Raw genomic sequence first — 27,099 nt, 5'->3', positions numbered from 1 at the left:
TTAGTAGTTATTGCCAAATTGTTCCACAAAATATCTATACCAATTTACTTCTCACCATTATTGAATGAGAATATCATTTCTCCATATCCATGCCAATACTTGATATTGTTAGAGTTCATGATTTTTTCCCAATCTGATGGTATCTAGTTATTTTAATTTGCATTTCCCTGATTATTAGTGAGATTAAATATATTTTCATATGTTTACTATGTATTTGGGTTTCCTCATCAATGGAAGGCTTTTTTTAATGTCTTTTTACCTTCTTTTACGATGAGTTGTCTATTTCTTATTAATTTGTAAATTTTTGATAATGATCATTCTGTTATCTATATAGCAAACACCCTTTCCCAGTTTAATCTCTTATTTTTTAATTTAAGTTTTGGTGAGTTTAGCCATACCAATGTTTTTAATTTTGAGGTAGCCAAATGTATCGATTATTTCTTGTATACTTTGTGCTTATTAGAGGTATTCTTTAAGAAATATTACCTATACCAAGGTCAAAAGGCATGCTCTATACTCTATATGTGCTTCTAAAACTTTTACATTTTGTTTTCCACATCCAGGTCTTTGATCAGATAGGACTTATTTTTGCTCATTATTGAAGCTCAAACCTAATTTTAATTTTTCCCCAATTGTCCCAACTTAACATTTATTGATTAGTCTCTTCTCACTGAGTTATTTGCTACCTATGTTATGCACTAAATTCTCACATACTCATAAATCTGATGTCAGGCCCAGCATTCTGTTAATATAGCTTTATTTTTAAAAACCAAACCAGGGAAATCCTCCCCAACTTGTTCTTCTTTTTATAATTGTTTTTGCTATATTTGGACCTTCATTTCCATAGAGTTTTTAAAAAGTAAATCTTTTTTAAAAATACAACATACATACAGAAAAGTATACAGGTAATAAGCAAATGATTTTATCACAGTATAATCACATATAAGAGCTGTTTCTCAAAGGAGAACAGTTAACATTAGTAGAGGGCATGATTTTGCTCCAAAACCCAAGGAATCTACACTGTAATTCTTCTATTGCAACTTGCCATAATATTCTAATTTGCCCTATACATTTCAAATACTGTTGGATCATCTAGGTGATAGGGTGTAAGGTAAAGAAGAGTTTTTGTGCTACAGCCTACGAAGTCTACAAATCCTTTTCTTGCTTCTCCCAGTCTATTGCTTCCTTTTCATTTTTAAAAAAGATTTTATTTATTTATTTTAGAGAGAGGGAGAGAGAGAGAGAGAAGGAGCGAGAGCACAAATGGGGGCAGGGGCAGAGGGAAAGGAAAGTCTCAAGCAGATTCCACACTGAGCCCAGAGCCCAATGCAGGGCTCAATCTTACAACCCTGAGATCATGACCTGAGCTGAAGTCGAAGAGTTGGATGCTTAACCAACTGAACCGCCTAGGCCCTTTTTTCATTTTTTAAATAGTGTCTTTCAAAAAAAGGCATTTTAAAATTTGATGTGGTCCATTTTATCGAATTATCTTTTAAGATTCATGTTTTCTTCTGGAAATTTGTGATTTTACCTTAAACATATAAGTCTAAAGTTTATTTCAAGTTTGTGTGGTGTGAAGTAAAGCTTGAGGTGCAATTATTTCCCCCTAGAGTTGGTAGTGAGTTTTTCCAGCATCTTTTCAATCTTTTCAAAAGATTATCCTAGATACCATGCTTTGTTGAAAAGCAATTGCCTGTGCACATGTGGTTTTATGTTTGACTCTACTTGGTTCCATTAAACTTTTTGTCTATCCTTATACCAATACCATGCTGTCTTGATTTCTGTAGATATATAGTAAATCCTTAAACCAGGTAGTGTAAATACTTCAACTTTGTATTTTTCAAAATTATTTTGACTATTCTGCATCCTTTGAAATTCCACATAGATTTTAAAAATAGTTCTGTCAATTTCTATAAATAAGCTCCTTGAGATTTGGGTTGGAATTGTGTTAAATTTATAGGTCAATTTGGGAACTAACAATATTTGGTCTTTTGATTCATGAATATGGTCTTTGAGAAAAATGAGAAATGCTTTCTCTGTTTATTTAGGTTTTTTTTTATTTCTCTCAGCAGTGCTTTTTAGTTTTTAGTTTACAGATATTGCATGTATTTTGTTCAGTTGTATCTCTAAGTATTTCATGTGTGTGATATAAATGCAAATGGCATTTTAAAATCATCTTCCAATTTTTTGTTGCTAATATATAGAAATACAATTGATCTTTGTGTTTTGACTATATATCCTGAAGCCTTACTAAATCACATATATTTTCTAGTGTATTCAACTTTTATTTTTAAAGATTCCTTAGGATTGGGGAGCCTGGGTGGCTCAGTCTGTTAAGCTCAGGTAATGATCTCAGGGTCCTGGGATCAAGCCCTGCATCAGGCTCCACGCTCAGCAGGGAGTTTGTTTCTCCCACTCCCTCTGCCCCTTCCCCCTCTTGTGCATACTCTTTCTCTCTTTCAAATAAGTAAATAAAATCTTAAAAAAAAAAAAAAAGATTCCTTAGGATTTTTTACATAGGAGATCATGAAATTCCTGAATAAAGGAAGTTTTCTTTTTCTTTTCATGCCTTATTTCACTGGCTACTACTTCCAGTACTATGTTAAATAAAAGTGGATATCCTTGCTTTGTCCCTGTTTTAAGGAGGAAATCATTAAAATTTTCACCGTTAAGTATAATTGCAGGTTTTTCATAGATGCTCTTTATTAGACTTCTATACTAGAATTCTATTTCTAGTTGCTGAGAGGTTTTTTGTTTTTGTTTTTTAAATGATGAATAAGTATTGAATTTTATCAGATGATCATATAGCTTTTCTTGATCTCTTCTGAATGGTAGCATTGCTGGATAGAGCATTATCTTTTTTTTTTTTTTTAGATTTTATTTTTTAGACTTTATTTATTTATTTAAGAGAGAGGGAGAGCTATAGAGAGCACAAGTTGGGGGGCAGAGGAAGAGGAGGAAGCAGGCTTCCCACTGAGCAGGGAGCTCGACACAGGGCTCAATCCCGGGACCCTAGGATCATGACCTGAGTCAAAGGCAGATGCTTAACTGACTGAGCCACTCAGGCAGCACTGGATAGAGTATTCTTGGCTGCAGATTTTTCCATTCAGCACTTTGAATAAGTATACCACTCCCTTCTGGCTTGCAAATTTCTGTTGAAAAATCTCCTGCTAGCATTATGGGCTTTCCCTTGTAAGTTACTGACTTTTTTTTTAACTTGCTGCTTTTAAGATTTTTGCTTTATCACTATATTTTGCAAATTTAATTACAATATGTCTTGGTGTGGGTCTGCTTTTGTTGATTTTGAGGGGAGTTCTCTGTGCCTCATGGATCTGGATATCTGTTTCCCTTCCCAGATCAGGAAAAATTTCAGGTATCATTTCTTCAAATAAATTTTCTGCCCCCTTTTCTCTCTCTTAAGTCTTCTGAGACTCTTATAATATGAATGTTATTATGTTTGATGGGGTCACTGATTTCCCTAAGTCTATTCTCATTTTGTGTAATTCTTTTTTTCTCTTTTGTCCAGCTTGATTACATCACATTATTCTGTCTTCTAAGTCACTAAATCATTCCTCTGCTTTTTCCATCCTGATATTCATTCCATTAAGCATGTTTGTCATTTCATTTATTGAGCCCTTTATCTCTGCTATGTTATTCATTATCTCTGCATTAAGGGTCTCACTCATGTCTTCTACTCTTTTCTCAAATCCAGTGAGTATCATTATGATCATTGCTTTAAATTCTCTATCAGGCATGTTACTTATATCTGTTTCACTTATATCTCTGGCCATGGTTTTGTCCTGTTCTTTCATTTGGGATAAATTTCTCTGTCTTCTCATTTTGTCTGTCTCTCTGTGTCTGTTTCTCTGTGTTAAGAAAGTCAGCTATGTCTTCTGCTCTTGAAAGTAGTGACTTTATGAAGAGGTGGTCCTGGAGTGCCCTGCAGTGCAGTATTCCCTGTTCACCAGAACTTGGCACTTTAGGAGAGTATCCTATGTATGTTGCTTGTGCCCTACTGTTGTGTCTGAGTCACTTTTCTTTTTAGTGCAGTCATCTGCACTGACTCTTTGCCTGTTGTGGGCTGTGCTTGCTCTCTGTGGTGTTAGTGGGACCCAGGCATGCCAGCTATGAGGAACTTGGGAGAAGGGCAGTGGTGTTAGCAAAATTTGTGTTGGGCCACTAGTCCTATGCCAGATCCCCCAAAGTGTTGCAGCAGCTGAGGGCTGCATGATGGGGCAGCTGGGAGTGTGAGGCTGGGAGCAGCTCATGCTGATGGCTGAGCTCAGTGGGCAAAAGTGGCTGGAGGCACTTGGCGGCAGCTGTGCACCTCGTGATTGTGATTTGCCCTGAGCCCTGGGCTTAGGCTACAAGTGTCTGTGCAGTGCTGCCTCCCACAAGGATCTGTGTTTATGCTGGGGGGGGGGGTGTGGAGGAGGAAAATAGTGCATGCCAGCTCCCTCATTTTCAAAGAAGCTCCCCAACATGTTCCAAAATCAGTATGAACAGATCTACCTCCCCTTTACCCTGGCATTGTGTAAACTACCATTTTTATGTCGCCTCTCTGAGCAGGCTACTGTCTCTTTAAGGGTGGCAAGCCAGCTATCACTCACCCTCCCAGCTTGCCCGGTGTTGAGTCAGAGGACTATTAAAGCTCCAGGATCCAAGTCCCGCTGGTTTTACAAACTCACAGAATTCAGTCCCTCTGGTTTTTAAAGTCAAATGTTATGGGGATTAGTCTTCCCTCTGTGAGCTCCCTGGGGTAAGGGCCCATTTCTCTGCCCTTTCCATGCATGCAGCCTCCCTCCACCTTTCTGACCTTCCTAACGTTTCAGATGCAGCTTCTTCTCTATATTTATTGTGGAATTTGTTCTGCCAGTCTTCAGATCACTCTACAGTTTATTGACTTGGATGTGGATGATATCTAGTTGTAAATGTGGAATGGGGTGAGCTCACAGTCCTCCTACTCCACCATCTTCCCAAACTCTCTCCTGGTTCTTGCATTTTTAATCCAGCTCAACAATCTCTGTCTTTTGACTGGACTATTTATACCATATACATTTAATGTAATTAGCATTATAGTTAGCTTTAAATATAGAATTTTGCTATTCCATTTTTTCTTTGTTTTTGCTTCTTTTCCTGACTTCTTTCAATTACATTTTAATATTCCATTTATCTCTGCAATTGGCTTAATAGCTATATCTCTTCTTTTCCTAGTAATTGCTCTAGGTCTAACATTACACAACTTTAAATTACCACGGTCTACCTTTAAATAATAATATATACTTCATGCCTAATGTAAAAAACTTACTTCTATTTTCTCCCACCCATAATTTTTGCTATTGTCATGCATTTCACTTCTACATGATATAAACTAATAAAGCGTCATTAGTTTTGCTTCAAAGAGTAAATTATCATTTAAATAAAATTTTAAATGGACAGAAAGGTCTTTTATAACTATCCACATACCCACCTCCCCCTTCAGTTTGGATAATGTCTATTGCTATGTCTTCATGTTTACTCATTTTTCTTGTGCAGTATCTAATCTGATACTAATCCCATGTAGTAGTTTTAATTTCACCTATTGCTTTTTTTTTTTTTTAATCTCTAGGTGTTCTATTTGAAACATGGTTGGTTGAAACATGAACCTAGTGGGTGATGAAACATGAACTGTGAATTTCTTTTTTTTTTTTAAGTTTCCCCCCCTTTTAAAAAAAATTTTATTTATTTATTTGACAGAGAGACAGACAGCCAGCGAGAGAGGGAACACAAGCAGGGGGAGTGGGAGAGGAAGACACAGGCTCCCAGCGGAAGAGCCTGATGCGGGGCTTGATCCCAGAATGCCAGGATCACGCCCTGAGCCAAAGGCAGACGCTTAATGACTGAGCCACCCAGGCGCCCCTGAACTGTGAATTTCTGATTTTGGTTAACACTTAGAAGATCATTATTCCTCACTCAACAAAGAAAGTTTCCTGCTGATTTTTTTAAATAGAATGCTCCAAGAACTAGTATTGACATTTCATGCTATCTAGCTAATTCTAAAAACTTCAGTTGAATAAATATCTCTGAGAAGGCATTCTGCCTTCAGAAATCTTTAAGGACCACTCTGAATGGTGGATTCTGAGCCTCACTTCAGTTGATCACATGTTTTGTTATGAACATTTCTCTAGGCTCGTGTAGCTATAGGTATACAAACATGTGTACCTGTATAAATATATACCTATATCTTTTTTGTCATTTGCTTTACAAAAATGGGATTATATTACACATGTTTCTCCATATTTTACTTTTTCCTTCCAGTAATAATGCATAAAAACTCCTCCAAGTCATCTGGTATAGATGTATTCAATTTGTATAAATGCTGCATGATATTCCAAGATATAGATGTACTATCATTTTTTAAACATTTCCCCACAGATAACCATTCCCTTAATCTCTTTCTTTCTTTCTCTCTCTCTTTTCATGTATAAACAATACCACAGAAATCATTCTTGTACATATGTTTTTTATTTACTAGTGATTTATTTCTTTGAAATAAAAATTTCAGGAATGGGATCACTTGGGTGAAGGATGCATTTCTTATGTAAACTGATATATCCAGATTGCTTTACAAAGATACTGTGACTATTAAATTTCCACCAGGAATATTTGAAAAATTACTTTTCTGCTATCCTACCAGCAATAGATATTATTATTTTAAAATATTTTTGCTTATCTGTTGAATACATAGTGATTCTATCAATTGTTCATATACATTGGCCATTTTTCTTTGGGGCTTTATATAGTGTCCTACTAATAGATAAAGAAATTCAGTTCAGTGCCACCATAGTACTTGTTAACTCTGACCATGTGGCATTCATCACACTGAATCATTTGGGAGCTTTATTTATTTATTTTTAAGATTTTATTTATTTATTTGACAGACAGAGAGAAAGAAAGAGAGACCACAAGCAGGGAGAGTGGCAGAGGGAGAGGGAGAAGCAAGCTCCCTACTGAGCAGGGAGCCCAACACAGGGTTCAATCTGAGATCACGACCTGAGCTGAAGGCAGATGCTTAACTGACTGAACCACCCAGGCACCCCACATTTGGAAGCTTTGTTTTGATGTTTGCTGTTTATGCCCATGGCTCTCCTTGTCCCAACCCTGGGTGTCTTCCTGGGAATACTCCCAGAACTTTTGCTGCCATCTTCTCTGCATACCCACACCCCTTCACAAATGTATTTAAGATCACTCACCACCTTCCTCTAGCCACAGGAGTGGGACTACCCTCAGGACCACCCACTAAGACCTTCCTTCAGCAGTGGATACCATTTTTCTTTAGTGCCATGTTGAAGTCAAGTCTTCTCTACCAAGCTTGCAGTCTCTGAGCTACACTGATGACATAAAGTATAAACCTTGATGTTCTTAAATTTCTCCTCAACCTACCTGGAATTTCTAAGAGTGTCTATGATGTTGCCTTTAACCTCTAATCCTGATTGGGGCCCAGGGGTAGGGGATTAGATACTAATTTAGGGACCCAAACAACTTCCAAGCCCTAGTCACATCTCCTCCAACCTCCTCCTATCAGCTGCTCACAATTTCTGTGATAGAAAAGGTGCACTCTCTCTCTCAAATAAATAAATAAAATCTTTTAAGAAACATTTAAAAAAGATTTTGTTTATTTGAGAGACAGAAAGAGAGAGTGTACAAGTAGGGGTAGGGGCACAGGGAGCGGGAGAAGCAGACTCCCCGCTGAGCATGGAGTCTGATACAGGGCTTGATCCCAGGACCCTGAGATCATGACCTGACAAAGGGTCAGCTTAACCAACTGAGCCACCTCTCCATTCTTTTTCAAGAGCTCAGCATTTTCTTTTCTTTTTCTTCTTCTTCTTTTTTTAAATACATATTTAGCTCCTGGAGACTGAAATTACCAATTATCAGATGTAGGGAATCTAAATGAATTCCAGTGCATCCAAATATAATTTAAGATTTTTTCTCTAAAGACTAAAAGTAAAAATAACTCCTAGTTTTTTACATTTTAATACATATCATGAATATTGGCATGCTACATATTCAATGCATTTTATTTTCCATACCCACAAGAAGAATCATTTATATATTTGGCTGAAAAAGATCTACCATGTATAGCTTCTATTTTTTAATTTAAATTCAATTAATTAACATATAGTGTATTATTCATTTCAGAGGTAGAGTTCAGCTAATCATCAGTCTTATATGATACCCAGTACTCATTACATCACGTGCCCTCCTTAATGTCCATCACTCAGTTACCCCATCCCTCCACCCTTCTCCCCTCCAGCAACCCTGTTTGTTTCCTATGATTAAGACTCTCTTATGGTTTGTCTCCCTCTCTGATTTTGTTTTGTTTTATTTTTTCCTCCCTTCCCCTATGATCCTGTTTTGTTTCTTAAATTCCACATATGAAGAGCTCAGCATTTTCAGTTGAACTCTTTTTTGAACTCTTCTGTCAGCTACTGGCTAAAATTTTTCAGAAACTCAATTAACTTCTTTATTCTAGACTGTATCAACTTCCCCTCCGAGATCAGCACATAACTACTGTTTGAATGCTGAGAAGAAAAGCAAAGAGCACTAGCAGACCACAGCTAATTCCTCTAAATATTATCCCACTATCTTTGTTACAGCACATGAGTTGGTAATACTGGCCAACAAAGAATAATTGTTCTCCAGGCATTTACCATGGAGAAAAATCTCAACCCCCGTGTCACCCAATATTTATTATTATAAGCTCTGTTAAAAGAAGCAATATTCAAGGAGGATTGCCTGAAAGATGCATAGACATTTCAGGTTTTATGACATATATTCCTTACTTAAACCAAATTGGCAGAGATCTGAGAACCTAGACTACAATATACTGGCTCCTTTAAGAATTGCTTTTTCAGGGGTGCCTGCATGGCTCAGTCAGTTAAGCAACCAACTCTTGATTTTGGCTCAAATGATCTCAGGGTCATGAGATCAAGCTTTGTGCAGAGAGATTCTCTCTCTCCCTCTGCTGCATTCTCTCTCTCTCGATCTCTCTCTCTCTCTCTCAAAAAAAAATGTTGATTTTCCTGAATTGTAGTCTTATGTGGTGTCATTTGCCTACACTTAAGGTGGTTATAAGAAAGTACCCTAAGAAAGCCATTATTCCATTTTTCATAAGACCATCATAAAGGATGTTCACTTCATTGCATAGGGCCCCTTAAATGAGTACTTCCAGGAGAAACTCTCGACTATACTTTGAATCCCAAATTTCTTTTTTTTTTTTTTACATAGTGAGAATTTTATGCAATTCTATTAAAATATTTTTTAAGTTGTATGGCCCCATACAAGTCTTGGTTATTATTAATAATTCCATTCTGATATTTACCTTACTAGTGACTGAAAATATGAAGGAGATAACACATTTTCTGTATGCTTGGTTTCCATTTCTACTCATTTTTTTAAATGTTTTTTTATTATATTATATTAGTCACCAAATTTCTGTACTTCTTTTTCTTTTTGGAGAGGAAGGGGAGGGAGAGGGAGAAAGAGAATCTCAAGTAGGCTCCACACTTGGTGCAGAGCCCAACGTGGGGCTCAGTCTCAGAACCTTGAGATCAAGACCCGAATCAAAATCAAGAGTCAGACACTTAACTGACTGAGCCACCCAGTTGCCCCTGTACTTCTTCTTTTTTTTAATTTTTTTGAGATTTTATTCATTTCCAGTTAGTTAATATACAGTGCAATATTATTTTCAGTTGTAGAATTAAATGATTCAACACCTACATACAACACCTATGCTTATCAAAACAAGTGCCCTCCTTAATCCCCATTACCTATTTAACCCATCCCCCCCCCCACCTTCCCTCTGGTAACCATCAGTTTGTTCTCTATAATTAAGAGTCTGGGGGGACCTGGGTGTTGTAGAATCACTGAATTCTACTCCAGAAACCAATATTGCACTGTATGTTAACTAAAATTTAAATAAAAATTGTTGGAAAAGAGTCTGTTTCTTGGTTTGCCCTGTGTTCATTTGTTTTGTTTCTTAAATTCCACACATGAGTGAAATCATGTTATTTGTCTCTCTCTAACTTATTTCACCTAGCATAATACTCTGTAGCTCCACCCATGTCATTGCAAATGGCAAGATTTCATTCTTTTTCATGGCTGAGTGATACTAAATAGTAAATCTCTCTCTCTCTCCTTCTCCCTCTCTCTCTCTGTGTGTGTGTGTGTGTGTGTGTGTGTGTATGTGTGTGTGTTTATGTGTGTATGCACCACATCTTCTTTATCCATTCATCAATTAGTGGATATTTGGGCTCCCCTTTCCGTAATTTGGCTATTGTTGATAGTGGTGCTATAAACATCAGAGTGCATGTATCCCTTTGAATTAGTATTTTTGTATTCTTTGGGTAAATACTTAGTAGTGCAATTGCTGGATCATAGGATAGTTCTATTTTTATCTGTTTGAGGAACCTCCATACTGTTTTCCAGAGTGGCTGTATCAGGCCTACCTCAAGAAGCAAGAAAAATCCCAAATGACCTAAACTTAAACCTAAAAATCTAGATAAAGAACAAAAAATGGGGGCGCCTGGGTGGCATAGCGGTTGGGCGTCTGCCTTCGGCTCAGGGCGTGATCCTGGCGTTATGGGATCGAGCCCCACATCAGGCTCCTCTGCTATGAGCCTGCTTCTTCCTTTCCCACTCCCCCTGCTTGTGTTCCCTCTCTCACTGGCTGTCTCTATCTCTGTCGAATAAATAAATAAAATCTTTTAAAGAACAAAAAATGAAGCCTAAAGTCAGCAGAAGGGAAATAATACAGATTAGAGCAGAAATAGTTGATATAGAAACTAAAAAAACAATAGAACAGATCAATGAAACCAGGACCTGGTTCTTTGAAAAAACTAATAAAATTGATAAACCCCTAGCCAGAGTTACCAAAAGAGAAAGGACCCAAATAAATAAAATCATAAATGAAAGAGGAGAACTAACAACTAACACCACAGAAATACAAGCAATCATAAGAGAAAATTATGAAAAACTATATGCCAACGAATTGGACAATCTGGAAGAAATGAATAAATTCCTAGAAACATATACATTACCAAAACTGAAAGAGGAAGAAATAGAAAACTTGAACAGACCAATAATCAGCAATGAAATTGAATCAGTACTCAAAAATCTCCCAAAAAACAAAAGTCCAGAGCCAGATGGCTTCCCAGGGGAATTCTACCAAATATTTAAAGAAGAGTTAATACCTATTTTCAAATTATTCAAAGAAAGAAAGGAAGGAAGGAAGGAAGACAGAAGGGAGGGAGGGAAGGAAAACTTCCAAATCCATTCAGAGACCAACATTACCCTGATAACAAAACCAGGTAAAGATTCCACTAAAAAAAAAAGAGAACCACAGGCCAATATCTCTGATGAGCATGGATACAAAAATTTTCAATAAAATACTAGCAAATTGAATCCAACAGTACCTTTAAAGAATCATTCACCACTCAAATGGGACTTATTCCTGGGCTGCAAGGGTGATTCAATATTTGTACTTCTTCTCAACACCAGTTTGTATTTGTCTCACAAACATTGTCAATAGAGTATTTAGTTATGTTTCCCTTTTCACATTCACTGCTAGGAAGCTTAGATTCAAATTTGTAGATGACCCAGAACAAATATTTATTTAGGTCATTATCGTATGCAGTTTGGGCTTTGTTCCCAGCTTCATTTAGTATCCTTTCATTTTTTCTTCTTTCATCCTACGTTTCATCTATGTTCCTTTGTTGCATTTTATCTAATTTTGTAAGCTTCCTTAAATCTTCTCTGGAATACAAACAAATATAAAGTTCATAAACATATTTTTTTGAAGATTTTATTTCTTTGTCAGAGAGAGAGAGAGAGCACAAGCAGGGGGAGCAGCAGGCAGAGGCAGAGGGAGAAGCAGTCTCCCCGCTGAGCAAGGAGCCTGATGCGGTACTCAATCTGAGGGTCCTGGGATGATGACCTGAGCCAAAGGCAGACGCTTAACTGGTGAGCCACCCAGGCACCCCACAAATGTGTTTCAATAAAGCTTGTATCTATTTTTACAAATCCATTTGGTATATCCTGACATACTTGTATCCTTCCAAATACCATTCTTAGAAATACTTTTAGATATCAACTTTTCTTGTTTTAAGAAGTAGCATAATAAAATGTGGTAAGCTTCCTATTCCCAACAACTCTTTTCTATAGGAAGCCACCAGAAAAGAGAGTAAGCAAAAACAGTCTTAAGCAACCCATTCTTAAGAATGGGAAAGAGATTTAGGGACAAGATGTACATTGCAAAATGCAGTGCCATGTCAGATGTGGTCTACAGGCTGGTACCACTCTGTGACAAAGGTACAGAAACTGAGAATAGTATCTAGAAAATTTTATAACAATTTGAGAAGTAACTGATACTAAATCAGATTTGAATCTGATAATCAAAAATGTGGATTGGGGGCACATGGGTGTCTCAGTCAGTTGAGAGTCTGACTTTGGCTCAGGTCATGATCTCAGGGTCCTGGGATTGAGCCCCATGTTGGGCTCCCCAGTCAGTGGGAAGTCTGCTTATCTCTCTCTCTCTGCCCTTCCCCCTCTTCACTCTCTCTCTGTCTCTCTCTCAAATAAATTAATGAAATCGTAAAAAAAAAAATGTGGATTATATTTTGTATGTGCATTTTTCCCCTTAGTAACCCATATTCATTGAGTGTCAGTCTGCAATGGCTTAGCAATTAAGAACAGCACCATCAACATCAATATCAACAACAACCTAAAAACTTCACAGAAAAATAGTTTGAGAAGCACTGCTTTAAGGGTCTTATCCTACCTTCCCACGGTCACAGTGCAGGAAGAGCGCAACAAACATCTGCCTCCGCATGTCCGTTTTTATGACCTCCCGGAATTCATCTGCACAATGACAAAGGTGCTTAAGGAGTTTCTCAAACATTTCACTTTTAAAGTCTGCAATGTGTGAAGAGATGTACTGCAGAGAAAAAGAGGATAAATGATTGGTTTAAAACCAAGCTCTTTACTTGGATTTTTTCAAGGATTCAGTCAATGTACATGAAAATATTGGCTACAATTTTTTCCATATGATTTGCTTGTCACATAGATAAAGCATTTTCATGCTAGTACTATTTTACAACTGTGCTGCAGAGAGAGGTGATCAACACAGTCCCCAAAACCACACACCAGTGAGACTATTTTTGGAGCAATTCCCTCTAGATCACATCAGCATTATATAGGGCAGACTTTTTACCTCACAGTATGAGATAGCAGCAGTTATAAAACGTTGCCTGTAAATTAATAGTTCTAAAAACTGTAGCTTTTCTTTTGATGTATGGCATATAAGACCATGCTTTTTCTAAGACTGGCTACTTTTAATTATTGGAGTATAAGGAATGCGGATTGTGCGTGGTTTTTCTGTCTTCTGATATTATAATAAGGTATCCTTTGTCTATTTTTTAATTATTTTGAAAGTGTAGAGTCTGAAAACAACTATGCTTGTGAGCCATTTCTCTTGATCCCTGTTGAATAGATTCCCAGAAGTGGGATTGGAGCTTAGAAGGTAAATGCATCTGTATTTTTGACAGGTTTTGACATCAGGCTTGTGCCCTTTTGTGCTTCCACCACTAATGAATGAGTGGCTGTTTCTCCTCAGCCTCACCACCAGTGTATATTACCTTCTGGATTTTTGCTCATTTGATGGGTCAGGAACATTATATTCTTGATCTATACCTGACTATAATATCTTCTGTTATATATGTGGATCTAGCATTGGAAGAATTTCTGAGTGAACTCCTCTTGAAATGTTAGTGCAACTCATAAGTCAGTGATATCCTCCTCTGTTCCAACCAAGCACGGTGGCAGCCAAATTTGTACTGGTAGTCCAACTTGGATTGAAGTACCCTACTTCCATAGCCATAAGTGATTGGACCGGGGAATGATCCTTAACCTAAACAAAGCCATTCAGATTCTCTCCACTAGGAATTGGGAATTAGGACTGGGAAATGGTCGGCTGTCCTCTGAGAGGGACTGGACCTGTAAATGTAAACTTAAGAATTGTTGGGTGGCCAGATTCCTCCAGGTGAACTGAGGATGCAGGAAAAGTCAGTACCTAGAGACAGATGAAACAAAGTATAGAGAAGAGTCTTGATGTTTTTCCAAGTCCCTGTTCTAATCTCTTTCAGAAGTCAGACCATATTCTTGCCCTTAGACTCCATACATTTCATTTTCAGCTACATTAATTCAGGTTGGCTTCTGTTTCTTGTAATTAAAGGATACTAACTAATATAATTTGTTTAAAATAGAACACTTTGTTGTCATATTTATTGACATAATTTTTGAAATGAAGGATATAGTAGATATTTCACTTGCTCATTAATATCATCTAGGCAAATTTAGAAATGTATTGTGTAAGAGATATATTAGGCTTGAATCCATGCTAATGAATCATAAATCATTATTCAACTGGCTTAGAGACCAAAAGGAAATTTTAAAGCAGAGAAAGAGAGCTTTTCTAAATATTTAGTTTCTTTGGTGGCTGAAACATTTTAATTGTCATTATTTTTGATGGATCAATGAATACAGTTTTTATGTGTTACCTTGGAATGCAGAAAAGTGTAATGGTTAAGAACTCACATTTTGCCTCATCAAAACACAAATGGCATTTTTCACAGGACTAGAACAAAGAATCCTGAAATTTGTACAGAATAGCAAAAGACCTCAAATAACCAAAACAACCTTGAGAAAGTAGAACAAAGCTGGAGATATCACGCTCCCTGATTTCAAGCTATGCTCAAAGACTGTAGTTAGCAAAATAGCATGGTACTGGCATAAACACAGACACATTGATCAATGGAATAGAACAGAGAGCCCAGAAATAAACCTATGCGTATATGGTCAATTAATCTATGACAAAGGAGGCAAGAACATACAATGAGGAAAAGACAGTCTCTTCAATAAATGGTGTTGGAAAACTAGACAGTTACATGCAAAAGAATGAAACTGGATCACTATCTTATACCATACACAAAAAACAAATTCAAAATGGATTAAAGATTTGAGTGTAAGACCTGAAACCATAAAACTTCTAGAAGAAGACATAGCCAGTAAACCCTTTGACATTTGTCTTAATAATATTTTTTTGACCATTCTCCTGAGGCACGGGCAACAAAAGCTAAAACAAACAAATGTGATTACATCAAACTAAAATTTGCACAGCAAAGGAAACCATCAACAAAACAAAAATGCAACCTACTGAATGGGAGAAGTATTTGCAAATCATACATCTAATTGGGGTTAATATCCAAACTATATAAAGAACTTACACAACTTAATATTTAAAAAAAAAACAAGACAACCTGATTTAAAAAATGGGCAGAAGCTTGAACAGAAATTTTTCCAGAGTTAAGATGGCGGAGGAGTAGGGGACCCCTTTTTCAGCCGGTCCCCATAGTCGAGTTGGATAGGTACCAGACCAGCCTGAACATCCACGGAATCAGCCTGAGATGCAGGAAGATGCATCTGGATCTCTACAAATGAACATCTCCAGCGCTGAGTATTGAGGTACGAAGTGGGGAGCCGTGAACCCGCGCACAGATATCGGAAGATAAACGGAAGGGGGAGGGAGCCGCCGCGTTTGGGCACCGGGAAGCGGTAGCCACCTGCACTTGGAGCGGGCGGGCTCGTGGTCCGGCACCCGTGAGAGAGCAGACTGAGACCGTGAGCCGGGGAACGTGCGCCACCAGACTGAAACGGAATCCCGGTGCGCTCACGGGATCCAGAATGAGACCGGGAGCTCCGGGAGCGTGCGGGGCGGCTGGCGGCTGGTGGTGTTAGAAACACAAAGGACAGAGACGCGCCGGCCCTGGAAGTGAGGGCTAGGACGCCGGGTGTGGGGCGCACATCCCGGGACGCTGCAGGGTTGAGCAGCACCAACAGTAACGGAGTTAAAGTGGCCAGAACATCAGTGGAGAACGGTCCGCAATCCCTCTGTTCTGAGACAGAGGCTGAGATTCGGCCACTGCTGCTCTGACTCAGAAGAGGCACAGCAAACCGCCAGGGAAAGCTGCCAGAGAACGAAAGCTTGGAAATACCGGCTCACAGCGTGCCTGTCCCCATCCCCCCTCGCAGGGGACACGGAGACTCTACCCAAACAGGGTTGCCTGAGTATCGGTGCGCCAGGCCCCTCCCCCAGAAGGTAGGCTGAAAAATCAAGAAGCCCTCATCCCTAAGATCCCTATAAAACAAGGGCGCATGGCCTGGGTCCCGGTCAATAATTTGGGCTCTGGACAACCCCGCAACCTCTCCTCATCAGAATGATGAGAAGGAGAAATCCCCCCCAGCAAAGAAAAGACAATGAGTCTGTGGCCTCTGCCACAGAACTAATGGATATGGATATAACCAAATTATCAGAAATGGAATTCAGAGTAACAATGGTCAAGATGATGTGTAGACTTGAAAAAAGTATTAACGAAAATGTTAATGAGAATATAGAATCTCTAAGGGCGGAAATGAGAGCGAATCTGGCAGAAATTAAAAATTCTATGAGCCAAATGCAGTCAAAACTAGAGGCTCTGATGGCCAGGGTGCATGAGGCAGAAGAACATATCAGCAAATTGGAGGATGGGTTAGTAGAAGAGAAAGCTAAAATAGAATCTGGACTTAAAAAAATCCATGCACAAGAATGTAGGTTACGGGAGATTACTGACTCAATGAAACATTCCAATGTCAGAATCATCGGCATCCCCGAGGGGGTGGAGAAAAACAGAGATCTAGAAGAGATATTTGAACAAATTGTAGCTGAAAACTTCCCTAATCTAGCAAGGGAAACAAACATTCGTGTCCAAGAGGCAGAGAGGACCCCTCCCAAGCTCAACCATGACAAACCTATGCCACGTCACGTCATAGAGCAATTCGCAAATATTAGATCCAAGGATACAGTATTGAAAGCGGCCAGGGCAAAGAAATTTCTCACGTACCAAGGTAAAGGTATCAGAATTATGTCAGACCTGTCTACACAGACCTGAAATGAGAGAAAGGGTTGGGGGGGGGGCATTTTTAAAGCTATTTCAGAGAAAAACATGCAGCCAAGGATCCTTTATCCAGCAAGGCTGTCATTCAGAATTGATGGAGAGATAAAGACCTTCCAGAATCGCCAGTCATTGACCAATTTCGTAACCACGAAACCAGCCCTACAGGAGATATTAAGGGGGTTCTATAAAGGTAAAAAGGCCCCAAGAGTGATACAGAACAGAAAGTCACAATCGATAGAAACAAAGACTTTACTGGCAACATGGCATCATTAAAATCATATCTCTCAATATTCAGTCTCAATGTAAATGGCCTAAAAGCTCCCATAAAGTGCCACAGGGTTGCAGATTGGATAAAAAGACATGACCCATCCATTTGCTGTCTACAAGAGACTCATTTTGAACCTAAAGATACATTCAGACTGAAAGTAAAGGGATGGAATACCATCTTTCACACCAATGGACCTCAAAAGAAAGCTGGGGTAGCAATTCTCATATCAGACAGATTGGATTTTAAACTAAAGACTATAGTTAGAGACACAGAAGGGCACTATATTATTCTTAAAGGTTGTATCCAACAAGTGGATATGACAATTATAAATATATATGCCCCCAACAGGGGAGCAGCAAGATGCACAAGCCAACTCTTAACCAGAATAAAGAGACATATAGGTAAAAATACATCAATAGTAGGGGACCTCAACACTCCACAATCAGAAATAGACAGAACACCCATGCAAAAAATCGACAAAGAAACAAGGGCTTTGAATGCCATACTCGACGAGTTGGACCTCATAGATATGTACAGACACTACACCCCCGAACCAAAGAACACTCATTCTATTCTAATGCCCATGGAACATTCTCAAGAATAGACCATGTTCTGGGACACAAAACAGGTTTCAACCGATACCAAAAGACTGAAATTATTCCCTGCATTCTCAGACCACAATGCTTTGAAATTGGAACTCAACCACAAGGAAAAATTTGGAAGAAACTCAAACACTTGGAGACTAAGAACCATCCTGCTCAGGAATGATTCGATAAGCCAGGAAATCAAAGATCAATTTAAACAATTTATGGAGACCAACGAGAATGAAAACACAATGGTCCAAAACCTATGGGATACTGCAAAGGCAGTCCTAATGGGGAAATACATAGCCATCTAAGCCTCACTCAAAAGAATAGAAAAATCTAAAATGCAGTTTTTATATTCTCACCTCAAGAAGCTGGAACAGCAACAGAGGGACAGACCTAATACACGCACGAGGAAGCAGTTGACCAAGATTAGAGCAGAAATGAATGAATTAGAAACCAGGAGTACAGTAGAGCAGATCAACAGAACTAGAAGCTGGTTCTTTGAGAGAATCCATAAAGTTGACAGACCACTGGCAAGACTTAACCAAAAGAATAGAGAAAGGACCCAAATTAATAAAATTATGAATGAAAAAGGAGAGGTCACAACCAACACCAATGAAATTGGAAGGATTATTAGAAACTTTTATCAACAGCTTTATGCCAATAAATTAACAAATCTGGAAGAGATGGAGGCCTCCTGGAGACCTATAAACTACCAAGACTGAAACAGGAAGAAATTGATTTTTTAAACAGGCCAAATAATTATGAAGACATTGAGTCAGTGATAAACAACCTTCCAAAAAACAAAACTCCAGGCCTGGATGGTTTTCCTGGGGAATTCTACCAAGCATTCAAAGAAGAAATAATACCTATTCTCCTAAAGCTATTTAAAAAAATAGAAACAGAAGGAAAGCCACCAAACTCATTCTATGAGGCCAATATTACCTTGATCCCCAAACCAGGCAAAGACCCCATCAAAAAAGGAGAATTACAGACTTATTTCCCTAATGAATATGGATGCCAAGATCCTCAACAAGATCCTGGCTAATAGAATCTAACAGTACATTAAAAGGATTATCCATCATGACCAAGTGGGATTCATCCCTGGGATGCAAAGGTGGTTCAACATTCGCAAATCTATCAGTGTCTTAGATTTTATCCAGAAAGAAAAATTCAAAAATCATATGATTCTCTCAATAGATGCAGTAAAAGCATTTGACAAAATACAGCATCCTTTCCTGATTAAAACCCTTCAGAGTGTAGGGATAGAGGGTACATTCCTCAGTCTCATAAAAACCATCTATGAAAAGCCTACAGCAAATACCATTCTCAATAGGGAAAAGCTGGAAGCCTTTTCCATAAGATCAGGAACACGACAATGATGCCCACTCTTGCCACTATTATTCAACATAGTACTAGAAGTCCTTGCAACAGCAATCAGACAACAAAAAGGGATAAAAGGTATCCAAATCAGCAAAGAAGAAGTCGAAATGTCTCTCCTCACAGATGACAAGATACTCTATATGGAAAACCCAAAAGAATCCACTCCCAAACTATTAGAAGTTATAGAGCAATTCAGTAATGTGGCGGGATACAAAATCAATGCTCAGAAATGCATTTCTATACATGAATAATGAGACTGAAGAAAGAGAAATTAGGGAATCCATCCCATTTACAGTAGCACCAAAAACCATACGTTACCTTGGAATTAACTTAACCAGAGACGTAAAGGACCTATATTCTAGAAATTATAAATCACTCTTGAAAGACATTGAGAAAGACACAAAAAGATGGAAAAATATTCCATGCTCATGGATCGGAAGAATTAACATAGTTAAAATGTCCATGCTACCCAGAGCAATCTACACTTTCAATGCTATCCCGATCAAAATACCGAGGACATTTTTCAAAGAACTGGAACAAATAGTCCTTAAATTTGTATGGAACCAGAAAAGGCCCCGAATCACCAAGGAACTGTTGAAAAGGAAAAACAAAGCTGGGGGCATCACAATGCCGGATTTCGAGCTGTACTACAAAGCTGTGATCACAAAGACAGCATGGTACTGGCACAAAAACAGACACATAGACCAATGGAACAGAATAGAGAACCCAGAAGTGGACCCTCGGCTCTTTGGGCAACTAATCTTTGATAAAGCAGGAAAAAACATCCGGTGGGAAAAAGACAGTCTCTTCAATAAATGGTGCTGGGAAAATTGGACAGCTACATCAAAAGAATGAAACTTGACCACTCTCTCACACCATACACAAAGATAAACTCCAAATGGATGAAAGACCTCGATGTGAGACAGGACTCCATCAAAATCCTAGAGGAGAACATAGGCAGCACCCTCTATGACATTGGCCAAAGCAACCTTTTTCATGACACATCTCCAAAGGCAAGAGAAAGAAAAGATAAAATGAACTTGTGGGACTTCATCAAGATAAAAAGCTTCTGCACAGCCAAGGAAACTGTCAAAAAAACTAAGAGGCAGCCCACGGAATTGGAGAATATATTTGCAAATGACACTACAGATAAAAGACTGGTATCCAGATCTACAAAGAACTTCTCAAACTCAATACGTGAGAAACAAATAAACAAATCATAAAATGGGCAGAAGATATGAACAGACACTTTTCCAATGAAGACATACAAATGGCTAACAGACACATGAAAAACATGTTCAAAATCATTAGCCATCAGGGAAATTCAAATCAAAACCACACTAAGATACCACCTTATGCCAGTTAGAATGGCAAAAATTGACAAGGCAAGAAACAACAATTGTTGGAGAGGATGTGGAGAAAGGGGATCCCTCCTACATTGTTGGTGGGAATGCAAGTTGGTACAGCCGCTCTGGAAAACAGTGTGGAGGTCCCTTAAAAAGTTAAAAATTGAGCTACCCTATGACCCAGCAATTGCACTACTGGGTATTTACCCCAAAGATACAGACGTAGTGAAGAGAAGGGCCATATGCACCCCAATGTTCATAGCAGCATTGTCCACAATAGCTAAATTGTGGAAGGAACCGAGATGCCCTTCAACAGATGACTGGATTAAAAAGTTGTGGTCCATATATACAATGGAATATTACTCAGGTATCAGAAAGAACGAGTTCTCAACATTTGCTGCAACATGGACGGCACTGGAGGAGATAATGCTAAGTGAAATAAGTCAAGCAGAGCAAGACAATTATATGATTTCTCTCATGTATGGAACATAAGAACTAGGAAGATCGGTAGGGGAAGAAAAGGATAAAGAAAGGGGGGGTAATCAGAAGGGGGAATGAAGCATGAGAGACTATGGACTGTGAGAAACAAACTGAGGGCTTCAGAGGGGAGGGGGTGGGGGAATGGGATAGACTGGTGGTGGGTAGTAAGGAGGGCACGTATTGCATGGTGCACTGGGTGTTATACGCAACTAATGAATCATCGAACTTTACATCAGAAACCAGGGATGTACTGTATGGCGACTAACATAATATAATAAAAAAAAAAATTAAAAAAAAAAGAAATTTTTCCAAAGAAGGCATACTGATGGCATGGCCAACACACACATGAAAAGATAACTTAAGATCAGTAATCATCAGGGAAATGCACATTAAAACCACAATAAGATATCACATCACCCCAGTCAGACTGGCTATTATCAAAAAGCAAAAAACAAGTGTTGGTGAGGATTGGAGAAAAGGGAGCTCTTGTGCACTGTTGGTGGAAATGTAAATTGCTGTAGCCACTGTGGAAGACAGTATGGACATTCCTCAAAAATTTAAAAATAGAACTACCATTAATCCAGCAATTCTACTTCTGGGTATTTATCTAAAGAAAATGAAAAAACCAATTTGAAGAGATATATGCTCATTGTAGCATTATTCACAATAGCAGTCTTTAGCTTTCAGTTCCGTCAGGGTCTGCTTTCACTGCAGAAAGCCACCATGCTTTGGTCATATCTTTCATAGGGCAGCCTGAATTCAGGAACTAAATGAGAGAGAAATATAGAGACCTGGACATCAACCTGATGTAAGGCACACTGATGGGCAATACTTGTTTCAGAGCTCTCTTTTGGGTTGGATGAGGCTTTATCAGGCCTGTATTGCCGCTGACTTCTCCTGCCTAATTCTGTTACACTTCTCTCCCTTCACAGCTATTGATCCCTAATTATTTTTTTAAAGTATTATTTATTTATTTGAAAGAGAGAGAGAGGACAAGCAGGGGGAGCGGCAGGCAGAGGGAGAGGGAGAAGGGCTTGATCCCAGGACCCTGGAATCATGACCTGAGCCGAAGGCAGACACTTAACTGACTGAGCCACCCAGGCACCCTTATTGACCCCTAATTAATAACCTGCACACCAGCATTTGTCTCAGCATCTGCTTCCAGAGATTGCAACCTGACAGAAGCCATCATGGAGAAAGTGATCTTTGAGCCAAGAAGGAGAAGAGGGAGTAAACCACGTGGAAATATGGGGGGAGTATTGTCCCGGAAAAGTGCTAAGGCCCTGAGGTGAGAACATGCCTTGAGTTTTCCAGGAATGGCAAGGCAGTTAATGTGGTTGGGGCAGAATGAGTGAGGTGTACAGAGAGAGGTGAGGACAGAAGGGTCACCAGACAGACCATGTCGAGCCGTGGGGCCATGTTAAGGACTTTGGTTTTTACTTTAAGTAAGATGGGAAGCCACTGGAGGGCTTTGAGTAGAAGACTGGCTTAATATACCTTTCTTTCTTTCTTTCTTTTTAACTTTATTTTCTTTAGTGATCTCCACACCCAAAGTGGGGCTCAAACTCATGACCCTGAGATCAAGAGGCTCTTCCCAATGAGCCAGCTGGGTGCCCCTATCTTTCATTTTAAAAGGCAAGGGTGAAAGCAAGGGCATCAGTCAGGAAGCTAATGATATAAGGCAGTTGTGAGCTGGTGATGGCTTAGCACAGAGCACAGGCACTGAGAAGATACCAGATTCTAAACATTTCTGGAAGGTGGAGACAAAAACAAAACATAACAAAACAAACAAAAAACCCAACTCTCACATTTTAGAGCCTATCTGAGTTCAAATTCCAGTTCCCATATTTACTGGCTGAGTAATCTTGGCTGAGTCACTGAACTTTCCAGTTTCTTCTTTTGTGAAATGTGTATCACTGTAGCTATCTCAGTGGGTCATGAGAGGATCCTGGTATGTACAGAGTATAGGTATTTCATGTAAGTTCTCTGTAGCCATTGCTCTTGCTTCCTTTTGAGCTAGGTAAGAAATTGACCAAGAAAGTTTTCCCTTTAGAATGAAAGTCCTTTTGGCTGACATACCTATTTAGAAGGAAAAACCCAATGAGATCAGTGATTCTCAAAATGTGGTCCCTTGACCACATCACCTGAGAGCTTGTTGGAAGCTCTGAGAGCATCACTTGAGAGCTTGTTAGAAATGTAAATCTGGTATAATCATATGGGTACATATATCCCTTTGAATTAGTATTCTTGTATTCTTTGGGTAAATACCCAGTAGAGTAGTGCAATTGCTGGATAAGGTAGTTCTATTTTTAAACTTTTGAGGAACCTCCAAACTGGCTGCACCAGTTTGCATTCCCACCAATAGTGCACAAGTATTCCTTTTATAGAAGCATTATTTACAATAGCCAAGATATGGAAGCAACCTAAGTGCCCATCAAAAGAAGATGTGAGATATATATATATATATATATATATATATATATATATATATATATATATATATAAAATGGAATAGTATTCAGCCATAAAAAATGAAATCTTGCCATTTACAACGATGTGGATGGAGCTAGAATACAAGGCTAAGTGAAATAAACCAGAGAAAGACAAATACCATATGATTTCACTCATATGTGGAATTTAGGAAACAAAACAAACAAGCAAAGGGAAAAAAAATAAGAGAGAGAAACAGAACAAGAAACAGACTCTTAATTATAGAGAACAAACTGATGATTACCAGAGGGGATGTGGGGGGGTGGTTGTAATAGGTGATTGGGATTAAAGAGGGCACTTGTTGTGATGAGAACAGGGTAATGTATGGAAGTGTTGAATTACTATACTGTATACCTGAAACTAATATCACACTGCATGTTAACTAACTGGAAATAAAATAAAAACTTTTTTTTTTTTAGAGAGAGATAGGGGGCCGGGAGGGGCAGAGGGAGAGGGAGAGAGAAAATCTCAAGCAGGTTCCACACCCAGCATGGAGCCTGATGTGGGGCTCAGTCTCACAACCCTGAGATCATGACCTGAGCCGAAATCAAGAGTCGAATGCTTAATGGATTGAGCCACCCTGGGGCCCCAAAATAAAAACAAACAAAAAAAAAAAAAAAGGAAAGAAAAAAAGAAAGAACACAGTCTTTTGGGTGGCTAGTAAAGCAAAGTGTGTATAAAGAAATAAACATTTTTTTCTTCAAAAAAAAAAAAAAAGAAAGAAAAGAAATGTAAGTTTGGGGGCCCTACTCCAGACCTACTGAATCAGAAACTCTGGAGTGGGACCCAGAATCTGTGTTTTTAAAAGCCCTCTGGAAGCAGAATACACTTCCAGCTCTTAACCAGGCTCCTTCCAGTCACAAGCGTGCAGAGTCAAAACAGAAAAAATATGAGTAGATGTCACATGAGCAGACCAGTTGCCCCAGGATTCTTGGGGAAGGGAAATCATCTTTCTTTTTCCCTCTTAAAAAACAGACCCCAACACGTTTCCACTGTTACTCTTTCCTTATATCCCAACACTCCAAACTCTTGTGGCATTAGCCAGTGGGGGCATGTGGTTGTGGAAACCATGTATGGAAATTCAAGTGGGCCCCAGCCAAGGGAACAGACAGACTTGGGTCTTTTTCCTCCAACATTTACACATGGTAACTTGAAATAAAAAGTCCACTCTGGAGTCACTAAATAAATGAATAAATAAGCCCTCCGGGTTATTCTTATGTTCCCTAAAGGTTGAGAACCATTGAAATAGATGACGTGGGGCAACTGTTCTTAATTATTCCAGAATGCTAAGATCCTGTTGTTCAATCCTTCATTATAAATTAAGCTTTTGGGAATTGACCTCAAGGCCATTGAGTTCTCTGGTTGTGGTAATCCTATTAAACTGAGGATTAGTTTAACTGTTTCTCCAAGAGACTCTTTTGATTTTTAAAAATCAGAATAATTTGCTTAACAAATGAATTGAACAAAGGCTTTATTCAATATCCAATAATAATAAAAATGACAGACTGAAACACACGATTTTTCCCCTACTGGTGAAAGGTAGCTTAGGTGATGTTATGGTTTAGCTTGTGTCCTCACAAAGTTCATATGTTGAAAGCCTAACCCCCAGTACCTCAGAATGTGACTGTATTTTGGGATAAGATCTTTGTTTTTTATTTTTTAAAGATTTTATTCATTTTAGAGAGAGAAAGAGAGCGAGCAAGAGAGCTTGCATGAGCAGGGGGCAGCGGTAGAGGCAGAGGGAGAAACAGACTCCCCTGCTGAGCAGGGAGCCTGACTTGGGGCTCAATCCCAGGACCAAGAGTCGAGATCATGACTTGAGCTGAAGGCAGACGCTTAACTGACTGAGCCACCCAGGTGCCCCTGAGATAGGATCTTTAAAGAGGTAATTAAATTAAAATGAAGTCATTAGGTGGGTCATTAGCAAAAATGACCAGTGTCCTAATAAGAAGGGGAAATTTGGACACAGACATGTACAGAGGAAAGACCCTGTGAAGGCACAGGGAAAAGATGACCATCTATAAGCCAAGGAGAGAGGCCCTCAGAAGAAACCAACCCTGCTGATACCTTGTATTATACAGGTATTGGGCTTCTAGTCTCCAGAACTGTGAGAAGTTAAGTTCCTGATGTTTAAGTCACCCAGGACTTCGTCATGGTAGCCCTAGCAAACTGACAATAAGGACTTGCTGATCGCAAACTCCTTTATGTATTTCTTACAGTTGAAGACCACCTGCGAAGACACACAACTTGGAGGATAGTTTACCACAGACCGTCCCATTTTCCTGGTTTAAAATTCCCTCATTTTGCCCCAAGGTTTCCTCAGGCAGTTTTCACAGCATATTGCTGCTCCCACCTATACCTCCACTGAAGCCATCATTCTTCCTTCTTCTATCCTTCCCTGCCATAACTCAAAGTACATGAAAAACAAAATAAGCAGAACAAAACAGCAAAAATTACAAAATTCAAATTACAAATAACAGAATAGAGAGTCACTCAGATACATACCATTTTGGGGGAAATGGACAGCTAGGTTGAGCAGAATACATTACAGCAAAGACACAATCTTTGAGTAATTTGACGAAGCCTCTCCATTTAAAATTTAAACTTTGAGCCACGTCAGTTTGAAGGCCTCAGACTGTGTGACTGGTATAAAACAACTGAGCATGAGGAAGTAACTATCTCAAAGCAGACCACTGGGGAGCAAGAAGGGACTAAGTCCCAGAGAAGAGAACTCAGATAGGGACACGGCCCTTATTTACCCCCTCATCAGTTCCTTAGTGTCACAGAATCCAAAGTTAATATCTGAATCCCAGTGAATAGTATTTCTAGTTTTTGCATATAATTACTCTTTTTTTTTTTTTTTTGACAGAGAGAGAGCGCGTGCACGCTGCAGAGGAAGAGGGAGAAGCAGACTCCTGGCTGGGCAGGAAGCCTGATGTGGGACTCGATCCCAGGAGCCTGGGATGATGACCTGAGCCAAAGGCAGACACTTAATCAACTGAGCCACCCAGGAGTCCCCTGCATGTAATTATTCTTGATCCCATTATTAAGTCACGTGCAGACCTCAGAGCACTTAAAACCCAGGCCTGCTGAAGGATGCTCCTGGGAAACTGACCCTCATTTTACCCAGTCCCACAGTAAACGAGAAGGTGTTAGATTGTTTTCACTTGCCCCTGGTGAGCAGGTAGATGTGTGGCCTGAGTCTTCACCGTGATCAGGTGGGGGATAAGATCAAACCAAAGCAAACTCCTCCATGAGGGTGGCCAACTGCCTCAGGTTGCCTGGGACGTTCCTAGTTTTAGCACTGAGAGTCCCATGTTCTAAGAAACCCCTCAGGTCTGGGCAAACCAGGATGGTTTGAAAATCTAAACCACTGATCCATGCCGGTGGTCTAATTCCTGTGGAGAACTTTGGGGAACCTCTGTTTGGAAGCATGCTGTGTTGTATCCTGCTTTGTATAGCAGACCATCTCTGTAAATACCAAAATCCTTTGCCATAAAAGAAACTTTACGGCC

The 27,099-nt window shown here is 39.1% G+C and overlaps 1 protein-coding gene across 1 annotated transcript in view; it reads right to left on the bottom strand.

Annotated features, from left to right (window-relative positions):
* EFCAB5 (EF-hand calcium binding domain 5) overlaps window positions 1-27,099 on the bottom strand; it is a 186,755-nt gene that overhangs the window by 56,909 nt on the left and 102,747 nt on the right. Inside the window, exon 9 of the mRNA XM_044390696.2 lies at window positions 12,821-12,976. Coding sequence (XP_044246631.1) covers window positions 12,821-12,976 — 156 coding nt within the window. The remainder of the gene's footprint in view (window positions 1-12,820; window positions 12,977-27,099) is intronic.

Source organism: Ursus arctos, unplaced genomic scaffold (assembly GCF_023065955.2).
Source record: "Ursus arctos isolate Adak ecotype North America unplaced genomic scaffold, UrsArc2.0 scaffold_24, whole genome shotgun sequence".
Classification (NCBI taxonomy): domain Eukaryota; kingdom Metazoa; phylum Chordata; class Mammalia; order Carnivora; family Ursidae; genus Ursus; species Ursus arctos.
Note: the sequence above shows the minus strand (reverse complement) of the source record. Positions and strands in the feature narration are given on the sequence as shown.